This window comes from Argentina anserina, chromosome 2, assembly GCF_933775445.1.
Source record: "Argentina anserina chromosome 2, drPotAnse1.1, whole genome shotgun sequence".
NCBI classification, from domain to species: domain Eukaryota; kingdom Viridiplantae; phylum Streptophyta; class Magnoliopsida; order Rosales; family Rosaceae; genus Argentina; species Argentina anserina.
The window spans coordinates 12,094,268-12,114,811 of NC_065873.1; the positions used below are offsets into that span (position 1 = coordinate 12,094,268).

The 20,544-nt window shown below is 38.6% G+C and overlaps 2 protein-coding genes across 3 annotated transcripts; both read left to right on the plus strand.

Annotated features, from left to right (window-relative positions):
* Positions 1–319: 319 nt before the first annotated feature.
* Positions 320–6,276, plus strand: LOC126785418 (uncharacterized). Of its 2 annotated transcripts, none has more exons than XM_050511105.1 (5): positions 320–403; positions 4,670–4,799; positions 4,945–5,059; positions 5,149–5,301; positions 5,948–6,276. In XM_050511105.1, exons 2-5 carry the CDS (start codon positions 4,792–4,794, stop codon positions 6,107–6,109), a joined length of 438 nt encoding a protein of 145 aa, XP_050367062.1. In that variant the 5' UTR covers positions 320–403; positions 4,670–4,791; the 3' UTR covers positions 6,110–6,276. The 2 variants fall into 2 exon arrangements, with proteins under 2 accessions (XP_050367062.1, XP_050367063.1); XM_050511106.1 differs by having other exon boundaries at positions 329–399; positions 4,726–4,799.
* Positions 6,277–14,967: 8,691 nt separating this feature from the next.
* On the plus strand, positions 14,968–15,722 carry LOC126785416 (embryogenesis-like protein). Its single transcript, XM_050511104.1, has one exon. The coding sequence runs from the start codon at positions 14,977–14,979 to the stop codon at positions 15,427–15,429; it is 453 nt and encodes a 150-aa protein (XP_050367061.1). The 5' UTR covers positions 14,968–14,976; the 3' UTR covers positions 15,430–15,722.
* Positions 15,723–20,544: the final 4,822 nt, after the last annotated feature.

The following is a 20,544-nucleotide window of genomic DNA, read 5'->3' on the forward strand; positions in this document are numbered from 1 at the left end:
GTAATCTTCTAGTGTATCTTGTCCTAATTAGTATATGTTAGTATAGATAAGGAATAATATATAATCCCTTATTCAACGGGATACTCAATGTAATGCTTATATATAAGACCTACTTATCAATTAATAAAGATAATGGGTAACATGATTACATTTATAAATCTCAACATCTCGGTTATTTTAGATTTGTATGTATCCGTATTATCATAGACCCGTCAGCAAGGTCAAAATACGTCCAAATACGCGTATCATAATTTAGACACGGTCGGACACGCGGGGTTACTTTGATCATTCCGTTGATTCCCACATTGGTACTCTCTTCTCTTGTTCTCTGCGTCATCCCACCTCTTCATAAATTCTTGAATTTCAAGGCCACCCGGTCGATTGGATTGTAGATTTGGCGCGGGTACATTCTTCTTCTTCTTGATTAAACTACGAATTTTACATGGTTCTGATTTTATTGTAAGATGAACTGCGTGTTGGGTTTGATTGAATTGATATTGAACTGGGTTTTGGGTTAATTGAATGGAGTTGTGTCATGGGTTTACTTGAATTCTTGTTCTTAGCTTTAACTTTTAAGCAATTTAGTTCATACAGATTATAAAATCTGATATTGAGGACTAAGGAGGGGGTTGCAATCTGGCTTTTGCATGTGAAATTAGCACAAGTTTTAGGAAATTATGGCTAGGTAAGAAGCAGGGAATCGTACTACACTTGTTGGTTCTCCTGTTTCTTAAATTGGGAAATAGTTCTATTAAGTGAATAAGATTTATGCATTAGCTATAATTAATGAAGTTTATGAATCAGGAGTCTGAAAAGCAAGACTGAAGATAGAATCTTTTCTCTTAATGCATGATGTACCTCATTCTTATAGCAGTTTTCGGGGGTGATGGGAACTCATATAAGGAACTATGAGGAACTATAAGCGCCTTTAGATCTTAATAGTTATTCGCGATATAAGCAAAGAAGAGTAAACATAAACATACCAAAGTTATAGTGGTTCAGCTGAAGCCTACCTCCACTGTGATCTCTCTTGAGAGATTTACTAGTACTGAAGAATTTAGGTACAAGTACTTATTGCAGACCTTAACCCATCCTTATCTAGCTCTTATCTCTCTATCACCCTTAGCTCTCTTTAGGATTTTTGTCTCTCTGTCTAAAAACTCTCATGCAGCCATATTTATATCAATAGGGGCTGCCAATACAATATGGACTAGGATTACTAAACCTAACACAAATCCTAATAGAATATTAGAAGATATACTCTTTTAAAACATATAGAAAAGCTGTGCTAACTTCTTTCCTTTCTAAACCTGGATTTGATTACTGAATCCTAACCAGGGGCGGAACCAGGAATTCGAAATAGGTAGGGTTGGTTTTTAGACATATAATTTTTTTTTGTAATAGAAAACTTAATAGCTAAAGAATTTATATCAAAAAATGTTATGACTAAAGAAAAAGATGGAGAAAATGGAGAGAGAATAGATATATTTCTTTCTAATAAAAAATATTGTAAGATTTTTTTAAATACTGAGAAACTATTGCGATATAAAAGTAGAGTGAGCAAAGAAAAGAATGAGTGAAGAAAATTAAAAAAAAAGAAGAGAGATTTTATTCATACCTCCTAAATTGACAATTAAACTTCTATATTTTCTAGATTATAGTTGACTTTATCAACTGATTTTGAAGGTATGAGTAGTGGACATTTTTGGGAAAATTAGAGAGGTGTAAGTATCATTTTAGTTTAGTATATAAATAAGTTGGAGGTCCATTGAGTAGAGATGTGTGAATAACATTTTCGGAGATACGAATAAAAACTCCAAAGAAGACTTGGAAAGAGAGATAGAAAAAAGGAAAAAATGGAAACATAATAAGTAGAGTAATAGGTTGAAAAAATGGGCAACACGGGATTCGAACCCAAGAACATAACCCCACCCACTAATTGAGACACTCAGCCAACTAAACTAACTTCATTTAATGTGTGTAAAGTACATATAGTTTTTGAAATACCCTGTTTTTCGGTGGGGCTATAGCCGGACTAGCCCGCTACGTAGTTCCGCCGTTGATCCTAACTCTCCAACATGCATCGACGAGCCAAAAACACAGCAGCAATGTCATCGCATTTTCAGTTCTCAATTAGCTTTGCAAGTATTAGCAGTTCCCACTTGAATAATAAAACAAGCAAAAATGCACTTCTCACGCGCGTGCGCGGAGGCTAGTTTGCTATATACAAAAACTGCTACAACAGTTCACGGAGCCAAATTATGTCTTCGGTCCCCTATTGGGTCTTATTACAGTCATGCCGAAGATGATTCAAAGCAGTTTGTACTGTCCTTGTCGTCTTATTCAGTTTTGCCCGATTTCTTCTCAGTTTCTTTTTCCATCATTGTCTTTCAAACATAGAAAGGCTGAAACTATGTAATAGACATCAGCTGCTTCAAGTCCTAATCAAACTATTTAACTCACTTCAGGTAATTCATGAGCTGCTTTTATCATATTGATCTCTTTGCTTGCTCTTTTAATCAACTTTTGATGGACTAAATTTGATGGTTCAATGGGTTTGAGTCACTGCCAAACATGCATCACAATATTTCCAAAGTAAAGTTTCTAATTCAGACCCATTTGGTTAAAGAAAACTGCATAATAACTCCAACACTTCCTAATTTCTGAAAAGTAGAAAGCTTGCCTCAGCTTGACCAAGTAATTGTATTAGATGTATCGACTATGCTTCACCTTTTAACCTAATGGCTGATATGTTTGCATCAATTGAATGAGATGCTAGGTAGCTATTCCTTTATCGTTTATTTATCTGTTCATTTGGTAAGCACATAAAATGCAATTGGAAATAGACATCAGGATAACATTCTATTCATTTCTACCTTATTGCATCATCAGGCTAACTATTTCATATACAAGTAGTTTTCTTTGTAGCTTGCTTTGTTGTGTTTCTGTTTTTCTTTTTTTGAAATAAAGTTTGTTGTGTCTCTGTTGTAGACCACTTGTGATTTTCGGTTTAATAATTCAAAATTAGTTCAAAACAAAGCAACAGAAGCAATAAAATAAGCTTCTTCATGACTTATACACCCTTTCTTTTATTTTTGGCTACTAGGTATTTGTAGGATTCCACTTGCTACTGGCTAATATCTTGGTTGAGCTATGTGAATCTTGCTTTATAATTGTAAATGTTACCGATACTAATCAGTATTTGCCTTCAATGAGTTAATGGAACGAAAATGGAAAACATGAGGAAACAGGTGACATCTGCATGAATGCAAGGTATGATCTCCTTCATGAGGTCTTGTCTGCTTAAAAGAAATTATGCAGATGTATACCTGTAGTTTCCTCATACAGTGAACCTGTGGAGAAGACTGAGCAGAGATGTGAATAAATGGCATATCAAGACAAATTTTCACTATTATTTTTCGTTATACGAGTTTTGTTATTGTATAATCTGCGAGAGCAGAGCACACTAGCATCAGATATTGATTATATAGAAATTTAGAGTCTTCCAGGTCTCCAGATAAATTGACCAAGGATCGACCATCTCTTGATGTATTACAATGTGAAATTCGCATGTACTAGTGTTTTGTAAGATCACCTACAACTTCTACTTTTAATATGATCATGAAACGACATTTTTATCTTCCGTAACCTATGACTACTATTATGAATGCTACCAAGTTTCTGTACTGGAATGTCCTTTTGTTGCAATGTCTTTTATAACCTACAAAATCATCACCATCACCATCACCATCACTGATACGGTTACTTCCAAGTTATATTAATGCCTGCATTTATCCATTTTAAAACTTTTTTGTTTAATCACTTGGTTGGGGTGTTGGCACCATTCCTAGTTGTAAGCAAGTAGGGAACAAGAGGGTCTCTGGGGTGAAAAGCCTCAGAACACTTAGTGCCCTAGTCTGTTTCTTGCTATTAAATATGCATTTGTAGACCAACATAGTGTGTGTGATCTGTGTTAAAGCCTTACCTGGTGATTTTGATCTTAGTGGGTGTTGTAGATGAGGTGTCTCAAGTGTATTCTCACATATAAATGTCTGATGTTCCAGAAGTATGTTACCTTTGCACTGGTATCTATGATACCTTTGACCACAAGGAGTGGTGTGTTACATTTATTTGATGTGAACCTATGGAGGGTTGTAACTCTGGATCTTACGGAGTTGTCTTATTCTTTGCTCCATGTAGAATGTTCATTTATGGTATGTCAACAATAAATGAACTTGTGACTTTGGTTCAGTCTTTTGTTTTGGACTTGTGATTTTGGTCATACAAGCATCACAGCTTTTATGCATCCTGGAATACCATTCAATGTTTTTTAATTGAATTTGATTTGTATTCTCACCGTAATATTCTAAGATTTGAATTTTATACTTTTACAAACGTTGCAAGGATTTGGTTTGATTTTATTTTCTGGTATTTAAGCACCGATATTTGTTCTTTTGCATCTGAATGGTTCCAATTCCCACTAGAAAATTTATGTCCTATTGATAATTTCAAAGGGATAATCACGGTGGACACCTATCAGTTTCTGTAAAATGAAAAGCTTAGTCATGGTTTGGTCTTTATGGTTTCATTTATTTTTGTCAAGATACACATTTATGTTTAGCTTTTCCTTTAGTACAGAGTATGGTATCTGATTACTTTACTTTTTCAGTTGATTTTACTGCTCAAACAGATCATAAGAACAAACCATGTGGGTTCTGACTCATTGCGGATATCAGAACCACCCTGTTATGCTAGAATCAGTTATTGGTCTCAAGCTCTGGACTTGGAAAAATGAAGATGTATGTACTAGTTTTATTACTATTGGTTTTATTACTTCCAAGTTATATTAATGCCTGCATTTATCCATTTTAAAACTTTTTTGTTTAATCACTTGGTGGTGGGACCGTTTCTTAGATTCAATTTTTTTTTTTTTACTTCTTGCAGCCTAAAGGCTGATGTTGGAGCACTTAGCAATTTTGAAGTGCTTGAATTCCTAAGATCTAGAGGGGCTTCAAACAATGATATAGGACAGCTGAAAGTAAAACCATCTGAGTATAAGGTTGTGGAACTTAATATTTATCTTTTATCTTCAATTATTGATTCCTTGATTTAGTGAGAATAAGTGTATCGTTGATTTTCCTTGTTTAGGTTTTTGAATATTTGGATAATACTCCTGCTGGCACTCAAACAAAAGAGAGCGTGGAAGAGTTCAAGGAAAAGTGTAAACAATATGACCTTGGGAATGACAAGATCCTCAATATTATTAACACTATGCCAGCTTCAGTGGTTGAAATATTTGCGGTGTGTTATTAGTCCTTTTTATCCCCACTTTTGCTGTTTATCATTATATGATATTTCTCTGTGTTTTTGTTTTTCCTTAAATTTATAATCATTAATTGGGTTTTAGCTTGCCGTACGTGCTTTTTTCCCTTCTCGTTAAATATGTTTGTGTCTGTACCCTGTATTGTGGGTGGAATAGGATCTGTGTTAGACTGAGATTTGGGAGTTTTTATGATTTTATAACACCCTTGAATGTCTTTTATTTCTTGATCCTGGCTTGGCCTATTAAATTACTCTCAGAAATTGTATAACTCATTGATATTAGATCATGATGAACCCTGTGTGCTGCGGCCAGTGTAATTTTCTACTTTATTTTTTAAGAGGGTTTGATGTTCCACTTACCAGCATGATATTCAGTGAAGTCTATGGCTGTCAGTCCAGTGTCTATGATAAATAGATGATTTCTCAAAAAGAACCATAGAATGACGTAGTGTGGCATCCTTCTTGCCAGATGTTAAGGCCATCTTTTCACAAGGACCTGGTTGAGGGAACCTTGCATACTTTCAAAAATTATGAAAACCTAATGTTGTCTGTGTGCAACTTAAGAGAGTACTTTGTAGAACCTGTGAACTTATTTGCAAAATTTGTTTATCTTGATGTTTCACAGATTGTAGAGGATAATGCAGATGAGCTAGTAGAGCTGGTTGCAGAGGTATTGACTCCTGCAGCAGCATCCCCTAAACCTGAAGCAGGTAATGGTGAGATAGGTGGAGAGGCCATGAATGTGGAACAAATTGAACTAAACGATGACAATATAGAAACTACCTGAATGAGGGAAAGGATCAATGGAGACTAGTTGATGCGCAGCGTTGTTTGTCTTATATGTTGACAGATGCATTCATGTTCCCAACGATTGTCACATGTATGTGATTGTTAGTAGAAATGATACTAGAATTACCATCCCTTATGTCTACAGTTTTAACTCTGTTTAGTGAAAAAAAAAAAAGAAAAAAAAAGGGGAACAATTCAATTGATCATCTCAAATTGGATTGTAATATGTTTCCCGCAGCAGTAGTTTTGTTGAATCCATCTTTGTTTGGTTTTCTCAAATTGCTAGTCTAGTCTGGGTAAACATTGTTTCAAGGGCTTTTATTTAACTGCTATCTTTTCTTCTTCTTTTAATCAATCAAACAGTTGGCAATAAGTATGCCTGATAAATTTAATATTAAGTAAGAAGTACTTTCGGAGTTATAAGCTCCACTCTGGTGAAACTCTTCCGGGTTCCGCTGTTAACTCAGAAAAAATTGAGAGTAGCATTGCTCCTCCACTGTTGAGCTCTCTCGCCTTTGGAAATCTGGAATTTACCTCTCATTTTTCAGCGAATGATCAGGATATATGATTTTGTTAGAAGTGGAAGCATTGAAGATTTTGTTGTGCTTAACAAGTTGTTCAACAAGCTACCTCGTACTGAGAGGGGTTGGGGATACATTGTTCCTAATGATTTGTACGAGGCATTGGGAAAATTGGTTTCTCGCTGGTCTCTCCTACTTTGCATTTGAAGTGGCCTCGTATGCACCCGTTTCATCCAATTCGTCTAAGTTGAGAGAGCTTATTTAGTTTTGCAGTCTGCTCGTAATCTGTTCAAATCATTTGACACGGCTAAGCAAGGGAGAGTGACTCTTGATCTCATCCAATTCGTCTATTGCACTGCCATTACACTATGAACTGCGACAATGATTGCGGACGCTATGGAATTCCAACATACTGTATATTTTTACCTAAAAGTTTCTTTGTGAATCTGTTATTAGCAGAGTATGCATCTTATTCGAAAATGTGATCAGAAAAACATCTTAAAGGAAAGTGGATCTTATTCGAAAATAAAAAGGAAACATAATCCCGCTAGGAATCAATCTCTATCTCCTTTACCGCAGAAACCCAACAATACATATTTATCTGTAATTATGTTTGTAGTATCCTGATTTGAAATCCATGATATGTTAGGTCTAGTTTTACGTTTTCAATAAGGATTAGTTTTATGTTCTGTTTCTGTATCAAAACTGTAGATAACTTCTTCTCTTCCTACAATGCATGTATTAGAACTGCCCGGGTTAGGAAACCTGCCTGGTGTTACCAAACTATTCCACTCTGAAGCTTAAGTCAGTCGATCGGTAAAGGATATGATGTTATAGTAAGTGGTGAGTCAGAATGACATTACCTTCCTCCAAACGCGCTAGCGGTTCCTTTATAGCCCCTGACACGGCCATTCTTTGGGCTGTCCTTGATGTAGGATCAATGCCCAGCTAATATGTCACTCTTGGGCCTCTTTCCCACTGCCATAATACCGCCTCCACAAAATGTTCTGCTTAGGCATATGGGTTGGACAAGCAGTCGGTTTCGCGTGTGGCCGGTCGGTCAAGCCCAGATGATCTAGTAGCTGCAGTTATGCTACTGTCAACAAGTCCCCCAAGTTTCCGGTCAAAAACATTCTTGAGCGGGAACTTGATATGTTCAAAGATCATCTCGCAACTGACCTGTTGGCCTATCCCCCGGTATAGTCCCCCAAGTTCTTGCTTAAGAGTGGAATTGACCGCACTACAATTTCTTGAAATGTTCTTGATGTTTGCTGATATTTCCTGACATTTGTTGTTAGTGTACGACACAAATTAAGGTAGCGAGTTTTATTATGGTCGGTCTGATACTTTATGTGTTAGCCTGGAGTAGCAAGGTATTAGACTTGCGGTGCCTCCGCCGGTAAGGAGCTATTGTGGGATTGGATAATTGGGATCAGCCTGAAATCATTGACTGGTACATGTGCTATACCGGTCAGTGTTTCTGATATGTAGAATTTCTAGAGCATAGTTGGGTTTGATAAGTGCTACCGCTCGATGTTGCCGAGCATTGGGTGTCATGCCTGTTGATTTTATCAACGTTACTGTTCGGTGAAATGCCTTATATCTGTGGATCTTATCAATGTTACCGCTCGGTGAAATGCCTTATATCTGTGGATCTAATCAATTGTTGGGTCTGTGCATGTGGGCCACATGGCTCACCTACCTCTGAGCAGTCAAAAATGAGGTAGTCAAATTGCCCAGATGTGAGAACAGAGAACAAGATAGTGGGACTAGTGGCGAGATCTAACGGTGGGATTGAACAACCAGGGGTTTCTCGAGTAACCCACGATGTGACGACGGTTTTGAGAGAGAAATTGAAAAAGTCTCGTTTCTCAGCTCCCCCACCTATAAAAAGGAGCCTTCTCTCCCTGTCCCCACTTTCGCCCAAATGTGAAAATAGCCAGAGAGAAAACCAAAGAGAACTAGAGAGAACCCAGATCTTTGTTGCTCTTCTACCCTGAATATGCTTTTCTTTATATCCTCAACTTCTAATCTGATTGTGAGGTGTTTCCCTCTCTTGGCGTTTGGCTTCTCAACGTTCTGCTTATTGAAGGCGGCGAAGGTGAAATCGGCGAGATTAACTGGTATGTGTCTATCTCTCTTTCTCCCTTTATTCTTATACCATTTGGTGTTTTTGTTGCTGTATGCTTTGTTATTGCCTTGGGTTTCTGATTTGTTGCTGGGAGTGGGAATGGTCGCAGTGCAAAAGGCCACAGTCCATGGTAAATGCGGTATGCTCCTCATCCTTGGGATCCATCCTGATTTGGTTATAACCAGCAAACGTATCCATGAAGCTCAACATCTTGTCCTTGGGGCAAGTCCGATTTATATTTGTATAGTCTACGCACATACGTCATTGCCCGGTTTTCTTCTTAGGCACCATGAAAACATTAGTAAGCTACAAAGGGTATTGTACTTCCCGAATAAATTTAATTTTTAATAGCTTCTGAACTTCTCCTCTTATGGCCTCATACTTTTCTACGGAAAAAAGATCTCATATTCTACCTGACCGAGGCGCTTCCCTTCTCGATCTTGGGGCAGTGGGTCACAACATATGTCGATATACCAAGCATGTCTTCATAGGTCCAAGTAAAAATCGCTTTGTGTTCCCTCAGGTAGTGGATCAGACGACTTTCCCTCACACCGCTGGGCCCATCTACATACTAATGAAAACAATTTGGTTTGTCCTACCCTCCGAGATTTGTATCTCCTCCTTCTCATCTACCACTCCATTATTTGGGATTGACTTTTTATCCTCTTTCTTCGAGTCTAAATCGTCTCTAGGGTCCATGATTGGGTCTGAAGGATAAGTTGGCGACCCTGCAACAACAAATACCTCTGCTCTAGAAGTTCCCTTTTCCAGAATTTGTGAATAACGTTTCTTGGCGGCTGTTTGATCTCCTTGGATTATTACTATACCACCAGAGGCTAGGTTTTCCCAATATACCGTTATAAGAGGATAGACAATCTACAATGATGAAGTTCATGTGGGCCTTCTTCACACAATCTCCGGTACCAAATACGACCGGCAAATAATCGGAGCCTAGTGTTGAACTTTCTCTCCAGTGAAACTGATTAGTGGTTCATTATCTTGTCCTAACTTGTTTCTTCCCTATTTTAACCCAGCATAAGCATCTTGAAATAGCACATTGTCTGATGCCCCAGTATCCACTAACATCCGGGATACCATATAATGGTCGATTTGTGATGAAAAAGGGATCATTATGCGGTTGGATTATTTCATCAGTTTCTTCCTCTTCCTCAAATGCTACTGATTTTCATCCGATCTTGTGCCCCTATCCACTGCTGCCCCCAAAGGCATACACTTCTTTGTTACCGATCGCCCGCAGGCATTGTTTCTTCGCTTTGTTGGACAAATTACCCTTATGGCCACCGCCATGTATTACACTAATCGATCTGTACACCTCAACATTGTCTTAGTCGTCTGGATAATACCGATTCACATTTTCCACTTCCCTCCAACATATTGCTGCAATTGGCACTTCTTGATAAGGTCTTCTACCGCGCTCCTCAACGCGATGTAGTTGTTCGTGTGATAAGATGACTCATCATGATATGAATAGTACTTACCGGTATCTGCTCTCGTAAGGTTGGACTTGGGAAACCTTTTAGCCGCAGGTCTCAGAGTCATGTTCCTGTTCTCGTTCCATATACCCTCTTACGAAGCGGTAAGGATTGTGAACATGTTGTACCACAACCTATTTGAAGCTGCCTGGGTGTTGTCGCCTTGCTGATGACTTTTCCCCTTGTTTTGCTAACTCATACCGCTCCCTCGATCATTTTTACGGTTTCCCCATTCTCTTGGCTTCTGGTATGGTGAGTATCCCTGCTCACGCCCTTGGCTCCAGGTCCTGGCATCTTTTTGTTGGTGCCCTGGCGACCGTTGCTACACTTCTTCAATATTTCTCTTCCGAGTCCATACACCGTAAGTGTCATGGTCCGCCTAGGCGTGCCGCACAACCATGGCCATCAAGTTGTCGTAACCTTGAGGATCCCCCACATTTAACATGTACAAGAACTTCCCCGGGCGCACTCCCTACAGGAATGTCATCTCAGCAGTCCATTTTTTCAAGTTCATCACTTGGGCTGTCGTGGTTTGCCATCGGTTCACAAAGGAGCTCAGCCTTTCAGTTTCCCCTTGCATACACTCAAACAACACCAAAGAAAATCATGCTGCATTAGTTCTCAGGATGAATCTGCTCATGAACTGATCAGCTAACTGCTCAAATGACGTTATTGAAGAGTATGTAGCTCATAGAACCAGCGTAACTCTTCTCTGGTACGCATGGCTTGGAATACATTACAGATAACCGAACTGGTCTGTGATCTGAAACTGTCAAGGTGCTCAAAGGGGCAACTGTTCTCGTTATAGGTCATCTTCAACGATTTCGCCAAGTTGGATCGTACAGCTTCAATTACTAGTTTGGAAAACAGACCGGTCCTTTCGTTGAACTTCGCATTTACCGGCGGTCTGATCGGTGCTCGATCCTTTTCTTCCATCTTGGCAAGTATATCTGATATTGTAATAACCCGAATTTCATCCTTTTTTCTTGTACATTCTTGTAATTTATCAAAATGGTGTTTTGAGTAAATTCACATTCTACGCCTTGTCATTAGTTGACAATGCGAAACGGAAGTGTTTTCGGAATTTCAAATTCGAAAAACGTTAAGTTCCTTTAACTCAGGAGTTGACTTTTAATCCATTCCTCATCTCTGAAAATGTCCTTCATGAAAGTTGTAGAGCTCATCAATATGAGTTTGTAGTCACGTGGCACGCTTAAGTCGGGTATCGTATGCGAAAGTTGTTATCATTTAAAGATTGTTTCCGATTTGAGAGGGGTATAACGAGAGAAAGGGAAATTTTTGGGGTAAAACATAAAATTAGAAAATTTCAGAGAGAGAGCCGTGTGTTCGTGCGACTATTTGTTCCACTGTTTCCCTTTCGTCATCCGATCTTCTCGACCGCTGTTCTCCTTCGTCTCGCGACTTCAGTACTTAAGCCACCCAGCAAAATAATCAGCCCGACGTTCCCCTTCTTTTTAGCCAAGACCCGAGGTTAGTCGGTGACCGTTCTTGACGCTACGAAACCCAGAAGTTCTTGCAGAAGCCATGCCGTCGTGCCAAGATTTCTGAAAACTCTAAGACTCGGGACTACATCCATTCCACTAATTCCTCATCTCTGAGGTCGATTCCAAGAGTTATAGGGATCGAATCGACCTGCAAATCCGAGTTGAAAACCCAACACACCGTCGGCTTTCCACCCATTTTTCGGCGAGTTCTCTGCCGATTAAGGTTGGAGTGCAGGTATGAAAAATCTTCATCTCATTGTGATTTATAACTTTTGTGTTGGGGTCATGATTGAGCGACTTTGTGTTAGTGATTGTCCTAACGCTCATGGGTCCCACGCGCGTCAGTTTGGGCGGCGCTTGGCGACGTGTTGAAGTTGGCATTTAGAGTAGTTGGTGTGGTGCCATGTGGCTATGTGCTTGTCATTACGAGCACTGTTGTATGTAATTGTGATGTTGGTTAAGTTGTTAGGTGTGAAGTGGGTAGAGTTTCAATGTTAGGCACCGCATAACATGCTAAAGTTTGATTTTAAGGATGTTGGTGTGTTGGAGAGAGGGCGCCATGTTCCTTAAGCTAGTTTTGAGTTTCAGGTTAGGTTGTTTTTACCATTAGTGTCTTGGTACTAAGTGAAGGCTATGTTATATCACTAGGTGTTGACGGAGCGAGTGAGTGAGCCTCACTTGACGTTGTAGAAGTCGCAAGTGGGAGATAAAGGTGAGTAAATCTCACTACGTCATTGTTACCCTTGGTGGTGACTCTTTTTAAATGCATAACCGTTTTTTTATACTTAAGTAAAATATTTTATGTGATAATAAGTAACTTGTGTTAGTATATATATATAGTGATTTATATATGTGTATTGAATGGTAATTGTAATACATATATATACGTCATTATATTATATGATGTTATAGTTATTTTATTCGGTTTTGAATTATGTTGATGTTGTTGTGATTGTAGTTATTGTGGCAGAAGAGAAGAAAATGTACCTTCTGGTAAATTGGTTTATTGAGTGATTATTTGTTATTGTGGCGGAAGGGACCGGAAGGAAAGAAAATGTACCTTCCAATAAGATAGCTTTATTGATATGATTTGTGAATATTCTATTGATGTGAGTCACTTGGTTTTTAAGTACAATATTATCATGGTTGGATTGATATGTTATAAGTGTGGTTTTAACATTGGAGTCTTTCAAAACGTTTTCTGGTCTTCAGACCTGGTGATGGCAATTAAATTGGGAACCAAGCATTTAGCCGGGTGATTGGTTACGATTAGTTAGAACTCTAGTCTGTTTGTCGTGCACGGCTTGAAGGGTAACCAGGTGGGGTTACCTGGAACTCATAAGTGTACTTAATTTTAAAAAAAAAGAGTGGTTTGTTATCTTTTCTTATACACTTGTGGAAATGGAATTCAACTTCACATTTGAATTGAATATGACTCTTGTTGATGTGATTAACAATGAATTTATATAATTGTTTATTTTACTCATACGGGCTGCAAAGCTTACCGGGTTTGTTTTTTACAATCCCGGTGCACCAACCAATGGTGTAGGGAATAGACCTGTAGGTGGGAATTAGCGGGTTGTAGGAGCTTCTCGTTGGAGGTTCGCCAAGTAGTTCTCCCATTTTGTTTTTAGTGAGGATTTGAGTGAATTTACATTATCCAGATTATGTTACTATGTCCGAATTGGATGAAATTTTAAAATGGTCACCAAATATATATACCGATTATAATGGATGTTGTCGATCGATTCCGAGAAGTTTCCTTCATATAATCGCTTCATAATGCGATAGTTTTATTCTAAACCTAATATAAAGGTTATAATACACTAGTGGCCACTTAGGCGATGACCAACTCCAGTTCAAAATATGAGTGATCGACACCAGTAGATGTGATCGATATATATATTTAGGGACCCCGTAAAAAATTTGTCCGTTTTGGACATGATTTGACCGTTCGTACCAATGGTCAACTCAAAAAAGGCGTTTTGACATATTGAAACCCCATTAACCGAGGCTTTACCAAATGAGTTTCTTCAGTGCGACCGTGCACGATAGGTAAAAAAAATTAGGTGATTTCAGATATGCAAACGGCTTTCAGCGTTCGCATTTTTGTAATAGGTCCTTCATTAGGGCATATTAGTGGTGTTTTCGATTTACCGAAAATTTCGACGGTCAAACGAGGTCTGAATTGGAAATTTTTACAGGGTCACTAAATATATATACTGATCACATCGGCTGGTGTTGATTGATCTCGAGAAGTTTCCTTCATATAGTCGCTTCATAATGCGATAGTTTTATTATAAACCTAATATAAAGGTTATAATATATTAGTGGACACTTAGGCGATCGCCAACTCCAGTTTGAAATATGGTCGATCGACACTAGCAAATGTGATCGGTATATATATTTAGGGACCCCATAAAAATTTCGTCCGTTTTGGACATGGTTTAACCGTTCATACATACGGTTAAGAAAAAAAAAAGGCGTTTTGACATATTGAAACCTCATTGACCGGGACTTTACTAAATGGATTTCCTCAATGCGACCATGCACGATAGGTAACAAAAATTAGATGATTTCGAATATGCAAACGGTTTTCGGTGTTCGCATTTTTGTAATGGGTTCTCCCTTCGAGCATATTAGTGGTGTTTTCGGTTGACCAGAAATTCCGATGGTCAAACGAGGTCTGAATTGGATAAAACTTTTACATAGTCACTAAAAATATATACCGATCAAATCGGCTGGTGTCGATCGATCCCGAGAAGTTTATTTTATATAGTCGCTTCATAATGCAATAGTTTTATTATAAACCTAATATAAAAGATAATGATAGATTAGTGGACACTTCGGCGATTGATAACTGCAGTTCCACATATGACCGATCGACACCAGCAGATTTGATCAGTATATATATTTAGAAAACCCGTAATAATTGCGTCCGTTTTGGACATTGTTTGACCGTCCGTACTTACGGGATTTCGGCTGATCAGGCCGGGTTTCACCCCTCTAATCTAAGCCCGGCCCTCTACTAACAGAAACGGGTTTTAGCAGGCTTTCTTACGGACAGACTGGATAAAAACTCATCGGGCTTGCGGGCCTCGTAGACTTTTCGGATCCACGAACTAAAAGACGAAGCCTAAATTTATCTCGTTTTTACTTAATTCATCTCACATTTCAAAAGAAAATAACAACCTACATTGCTTCTACTGCGCAAAATGCATCACCGATCGATTTGCAAATTGCTTCTGAGACATGACCGCCTCTCCAGCCTCTCTTCCCTCAACTCCTCCGCTCACGGCATCTTCCACTCCACCCCATTTCCGAAACCCACCACAAATTTCCACCGGACACTCCCAAACTCACGGACCCAGTTCATAACTCGCCGCCATTTCAGTGGCTCAGGTGACTTCGATCGGAACAAAGAGGTGGACATGATCAATCTCAAGTTTGCAGAGGCCAGGGAGGAAATAGAGATGGCCATGGAGTCTAAAGAGACCGTTTATTTCGATGAAGAGGCTGAGTGTGCTCGGATTGCTGTCAATCAAGTGCTTGATAGCTATGCCGCTTTGTTGGCCAAGCTGCCGGAGGACAAAAGGGCTGCATTGCAGAGGTCCATGGGGTTAAAGATTGAGCAGTTGAAGGCGGAAATCGAACAGCTCAATGAGTGATAATGAGGTTGGTTTCAGTTTGTATTTCTAAGTTTTGAACTATGAAATAGATTATTACACATCTTGCTAATTCTGGGAACTGCTGTATTGCGTCCCTTGTGTTCTCAGTTGGATTTGTTGGGATAAAAACTTGCTGATGTCCATGTTATGGTTTTTAAATTCTAGGATTTGGGTACATGTCTATGATGTTTTTTTCTTTTTGGTGAATGCTATTTTGTCTAGATGTACATGAATTCTTTGAGTGAGTGATTATTATTGCTATTGGACTCAGTAGTGGTATGGTGGATAATTGTGTGGGTTTGTCAGTTTCATATATGGAAGTGAAATCGATGACAGGTGACCTTTCGATGAAATCTACCGGTAAGTTTAGGTTCTGTCAGTCTTATTTAAGCAGCAAAAATGTAATTTATGTATGATTGTACAAAACTAACGTTCGACAGAATCAGCATAAAACGAACAATAGAGGAAAAATTAATGAGCTTTTTATAGCTATAACGGAAAGATGATATATCTATAGATAGTACTTGCCATATCTGCTGTATGAAATTTAATTCAGAAGTGACCTTGTGCAGGGAAGGGAGACCCTAAAGCTCTGCAACCTCACAGGGTCACAATTATATCACTGTTTAAGTTGCCACACTCTGTGGAATTAAATTGTGATAGAATAAGCGACTACATTTGTTGGTAAATGTTTTCATGTAATTCCGGATAACAGCTAAGTTCTTGTATCTGTTTTCATAGATCAAAGGCCAAACCGATGTGGTAGATAAGTGTATTCAACAATCATTAAGTGCTCGATGGATCTTGAGGATTGTGATCTAAGACTCTTAAGTTATGCTTCCTTCATTTTTGAGGATCTGTTGTCTTTATTAGCTAAATTAGATGCTATTGTGCTGCTCTCTTCTAGGCTAGATAGGAGAAGTGGTTTGTGGAATCTTCCCGGCTTTCATTGCACCTCTCATTCTATATACTTAATGAAATTAAATTTATCCTCTCTGCTGCAGTCTGGAAAGCCACAGTACCCACATTGGTGTGTGATGTGAGCTTCAGCCAAGAGTACCTATTATTAAATTACTCAGTTGCTTTAAATCTGTTAGCAAGATTGTTTCAGGAAGGAATGGTGAAATGGTGAATTCGCAAAATCCAGCTTCTCATGTAACTCCTTTAGATTAGAAGGCATAAGATTTATTTGTGGGAGGAAGAGGAGAAAAGAATAAGAAAGATCTGCTATTCTGGCCATTGTTTTGGGTGTTTGTGGATGGGGGGTGGACGCTGAGGAGGTGGATAGGCTGTGGGAAGGGGTTCACTTTTTTAGCCTCTGTGCACTCCAGTTTTTTCAGAAAAAAAGTGTTATCTTTTTTTTTGGGGGTCCTTTTTCACTTTATATCTTCATGTCTGAGAGGACGGGTGTTGTGTTTTCTTAAGAGTATAGGCAGTTTAGGTTTCCACTATTTTTTCCTGCATAATGGAATTCTTATCCACTGTTATGCTATCATGTTAAGGAGGATGACTATATTACATTATTGTGGACCTGTAGCTGACAAAACTTGTCAATAAGATCGTATTCATTTGCTAGTGGATCTTAATAACCAGGTAGCCATAAAATTTGGAAGAAAGAAATTCAGGAACTAATTATTTTGTACAGAGACGGATAAAAAAATTGTTCAGTAAGAATAGGAGTAGCTAAACCTGACAAACATATGAGTGAATATGACGGAAAAATGTTGCCAGAAATGATACAATGTTGGAAGTGCAGGTCACAGCTTACTTTTATTTTTTTATCATCATTTCTCCAGAAGCCTGTTTTCAGATTCTTGATTCATATTGGGCTTTAGATTCTGAGTTGTTATTCTTAGTTGCCCGAAGCTCCACTGCATAGGTCTGTAGGCCTGAAGATTGAGCAGTAGAAGGCGGAAATTGAACAGCTGAATGAGTAATGAGGTTGGTGCTTATCGGCAATGATGAAGTTTCAGCTTGTGTTTGTCAATTTATTCAGTCTAGCCAGGAGCTTAGGGATGAAGGTTTCGAACTATGATATATGTGTATTTCCTGTTTTCATTGAAATAGATGAATCTTGCTGATTCTGGAAATTGTTGATTCTGTAGCTTAGATTCATTTGCATTTGTTGGCATTAAGAATTGCTGATTGCCCTGTGATTTTTTCTGAAATTCTAGTTGCAAAAACATGTCTATGATGGTTTCCTTTTTCTTTGGTGGGTGATTGGCATTTCATCTAGAAATACATGAAACCTACGAATGAATGGTGATTTGTTGGGACTTAATTTTTGGGGTTTGTCAGCATCATATGTAGAAGTTAAACTGATGGCATGTGACCTATCAGTGAAATCCTACCGGTATGTTTAGTTTCTGTCAGTCTTATTTGAGCAGTAAAAAAAATTCCTAAGTAATTAAGGGTAGAAGGAGACCTATCTCTTCCTTCAAGTTCATCTGATATCTTTATTTGCCAAATTAGATGGTTTGGTGCTGGTCTCTCGACTCTTCTAGGCTAGAAAGGATGTTTGTGGAATCTTTCGTAAAACCTTTTTGTTGACCTGTTTTACTAAACTCATCCTCTCTACTGTACTCGGAAAAAGCATGGTACCTCTCTTAGTTTGTGATGTGAGCTTTAATGAGAGTAGACCTGTTTTTACACACTCGATTGCTTTCAATCTTTGAACAGACTACTTCAGGAACTGATGGTGAATGGACATAATCCTGCTTCTCTTGTGGCTCTTTAGATAAGAAGGCATAAGGCTTGTTTATGGGAGGAAGTAGAGAATGGTATAGCAAAGATCTGCCATTACAGCCATTGTTTTGGGGCTTTGAGGATGGGAGGGTAGAGGAGCTATGAGGGTTCGCTTCTAGGCCTCTATGTACATCAGGATTATGTTTTGTTTTGTTTTTTTCTTCAGGTCCGGTAGGAAGAGCTGCTGTTGTTTCTTATAGAATATGTTGTTTAGCTTTCCATTGTTTTTTTGTTTGATTGATTTCTTCTCCACTGCTATGCTACCTATCATCTTAGGGAGGATGGTTATATACATAACTTGATAACTATGGACGTCCAGCTGACATAATGCATCACAAGTGTGACACAACATTTGCTCCAAAAAGTTGCTGCTTATGCCAAAACTCAATTTCAAACTCAGATTTAACAAATATGTTCTGATAACAGGTTTTTTCCTCTTGAACTGGGGTTTGTTTTTTGTGCCAAAAAGTTTGCGATTTTTGGAGTCACCTCAGTCTAGATTTCTAATTAATGTGTTATAAACCAATTTGGAATCTGGAGAAAATAGGAGTTGTTTCAGATTTCTAAAAGGAAGCCGTGCTGCATGCAGCAGTTGGCTTTGGTCATCTCTATCCCCCCCCCCCCCCCCCCCCCCCCCCCCCCCCCCCCCCCCCCACCGGAAGCCTAGAATGGTCTTGGTAGGTAAGAAGTCTCTGATATAGCAGCTGTCCTAGGAAGCCTTCACTGTGAAAGAAGAATTTGACAGTAATCTTGTGTGTGTATCCAAGAGTGATTCTCTTTTTTCCTCTAGTAATATAAAGAGATTGGTAACTGTGATCCCATTTTCATAGCGTTAATTCTGTGGAGTTTGACCCTGGTTTGTCCCTTCACATTGAGGGTTTCCACGTTATAAATGAATAAATCTGTTATTGCTCTGTTCTATTAGGCCTGCTTTCATTTCTGGATTTCTATATATTCACTGAGCTTCTATAATTTAGAAACTTGAACTTTTTTTTTTTACCAAACCAAGGAATGTTTATTTTCTTGAAATCATTTTCATTTCTTTCCGAAACTCTCCATTCTTCCTCCGATCTCGTGTCCGAGACAGACGGTTCACTCTCGACATCCTTTGCGTCTTAATACGTCTGTATAATAACGTCTGCTGCAAGTGATTCTTATATCCCTCTTATTGGCAAGGCTGAGGAGCCCTCTTGTGATGCAGATGGTAGCAAGAACTTGCCAACAACACTTGTTTTCACTCTCTGCCTCTTCTTCCTGACAATTATTCTCATGGTTCCTTTTGAGACGTATAAATCTCGCATTGGTACCAAGGGTTTCACTCTAGCTATTGGGATTGATTATCATGATACTTTTCCACCCCTAGCAAAGATGATTACTCTCCCTGCTTCCTTGTCGTTCTTGCATCTTGAGGCTCGTCTCTTTACCAGCCTGACGATGTTGATAGTGCTTTTCAAATTTTGCACGTAATATATTCATATATGTGCCGCCTTAATATATTCATATATGAAGTGAAACAAGCTTCTCACATCGTTTTCCATAAATTCTGACTGCATGATTCTCTCTATCAAAAGCTGACTGACTATTCTTATTTTGGTTCAGAATGTTGGTAACTCTCGCTGTATTGATTTGGGGAGTGGGGAGAACCTTAATTCTGAAAGCTCTCAAACAATTTCTTCATACCCATTTTCACATCAAACATTTGGGTGCCTAAAATGCTTCCTTGAACTTGATATTGCTTGTTTTGAGAAAAGGGCAGTTATATATCCCAACGCAAAGTATGCTCTATAAATTATCAAGGACACCGGATTTGGGTGCGAAATTGATTTACATTGAGCAGATTGACAACTATCATCAGAACTCGATCACAACCTTGAACCTGATATTCACTAGCGATAACAAATTCGAGTACACATGCAAATTTGCGTCGGACATCCTTTTCGGTAAGAGATTTGAACAGGGAATTCAATTAGATTGTAGATCACTAGTCAGAGTTTTTTTTTTCTTGTTATATGCTGGGTGCATCCTGTTCAATATGATCTTTGTAGCTCCCACTCATCCTATGGTTGATAATTCTCCCTAATCACTTGCAGGCGTTTACCGGGGATGTTATTATGTTATAGTCTCAAGATTTTATAAAGCAAGGAACTTGTTGGAGCAAAGTTTGTGCCAGATTCAGGGTTCGGTTCTAGAGATTTGTCAAATCCCTACTCAGAAATGTAGATACCCTCTGAAATATAATAGAGCAGAAGAAAAGGAAAAGACGTAGAAGAAAGTAGAATACAGTATAAGAAAGGAGGACAAATTCGGTAATGAACAGTGTCCCTGCTTTTTGAAAAACAACTTATCGGTTAATTGGATAACCTCTATGGA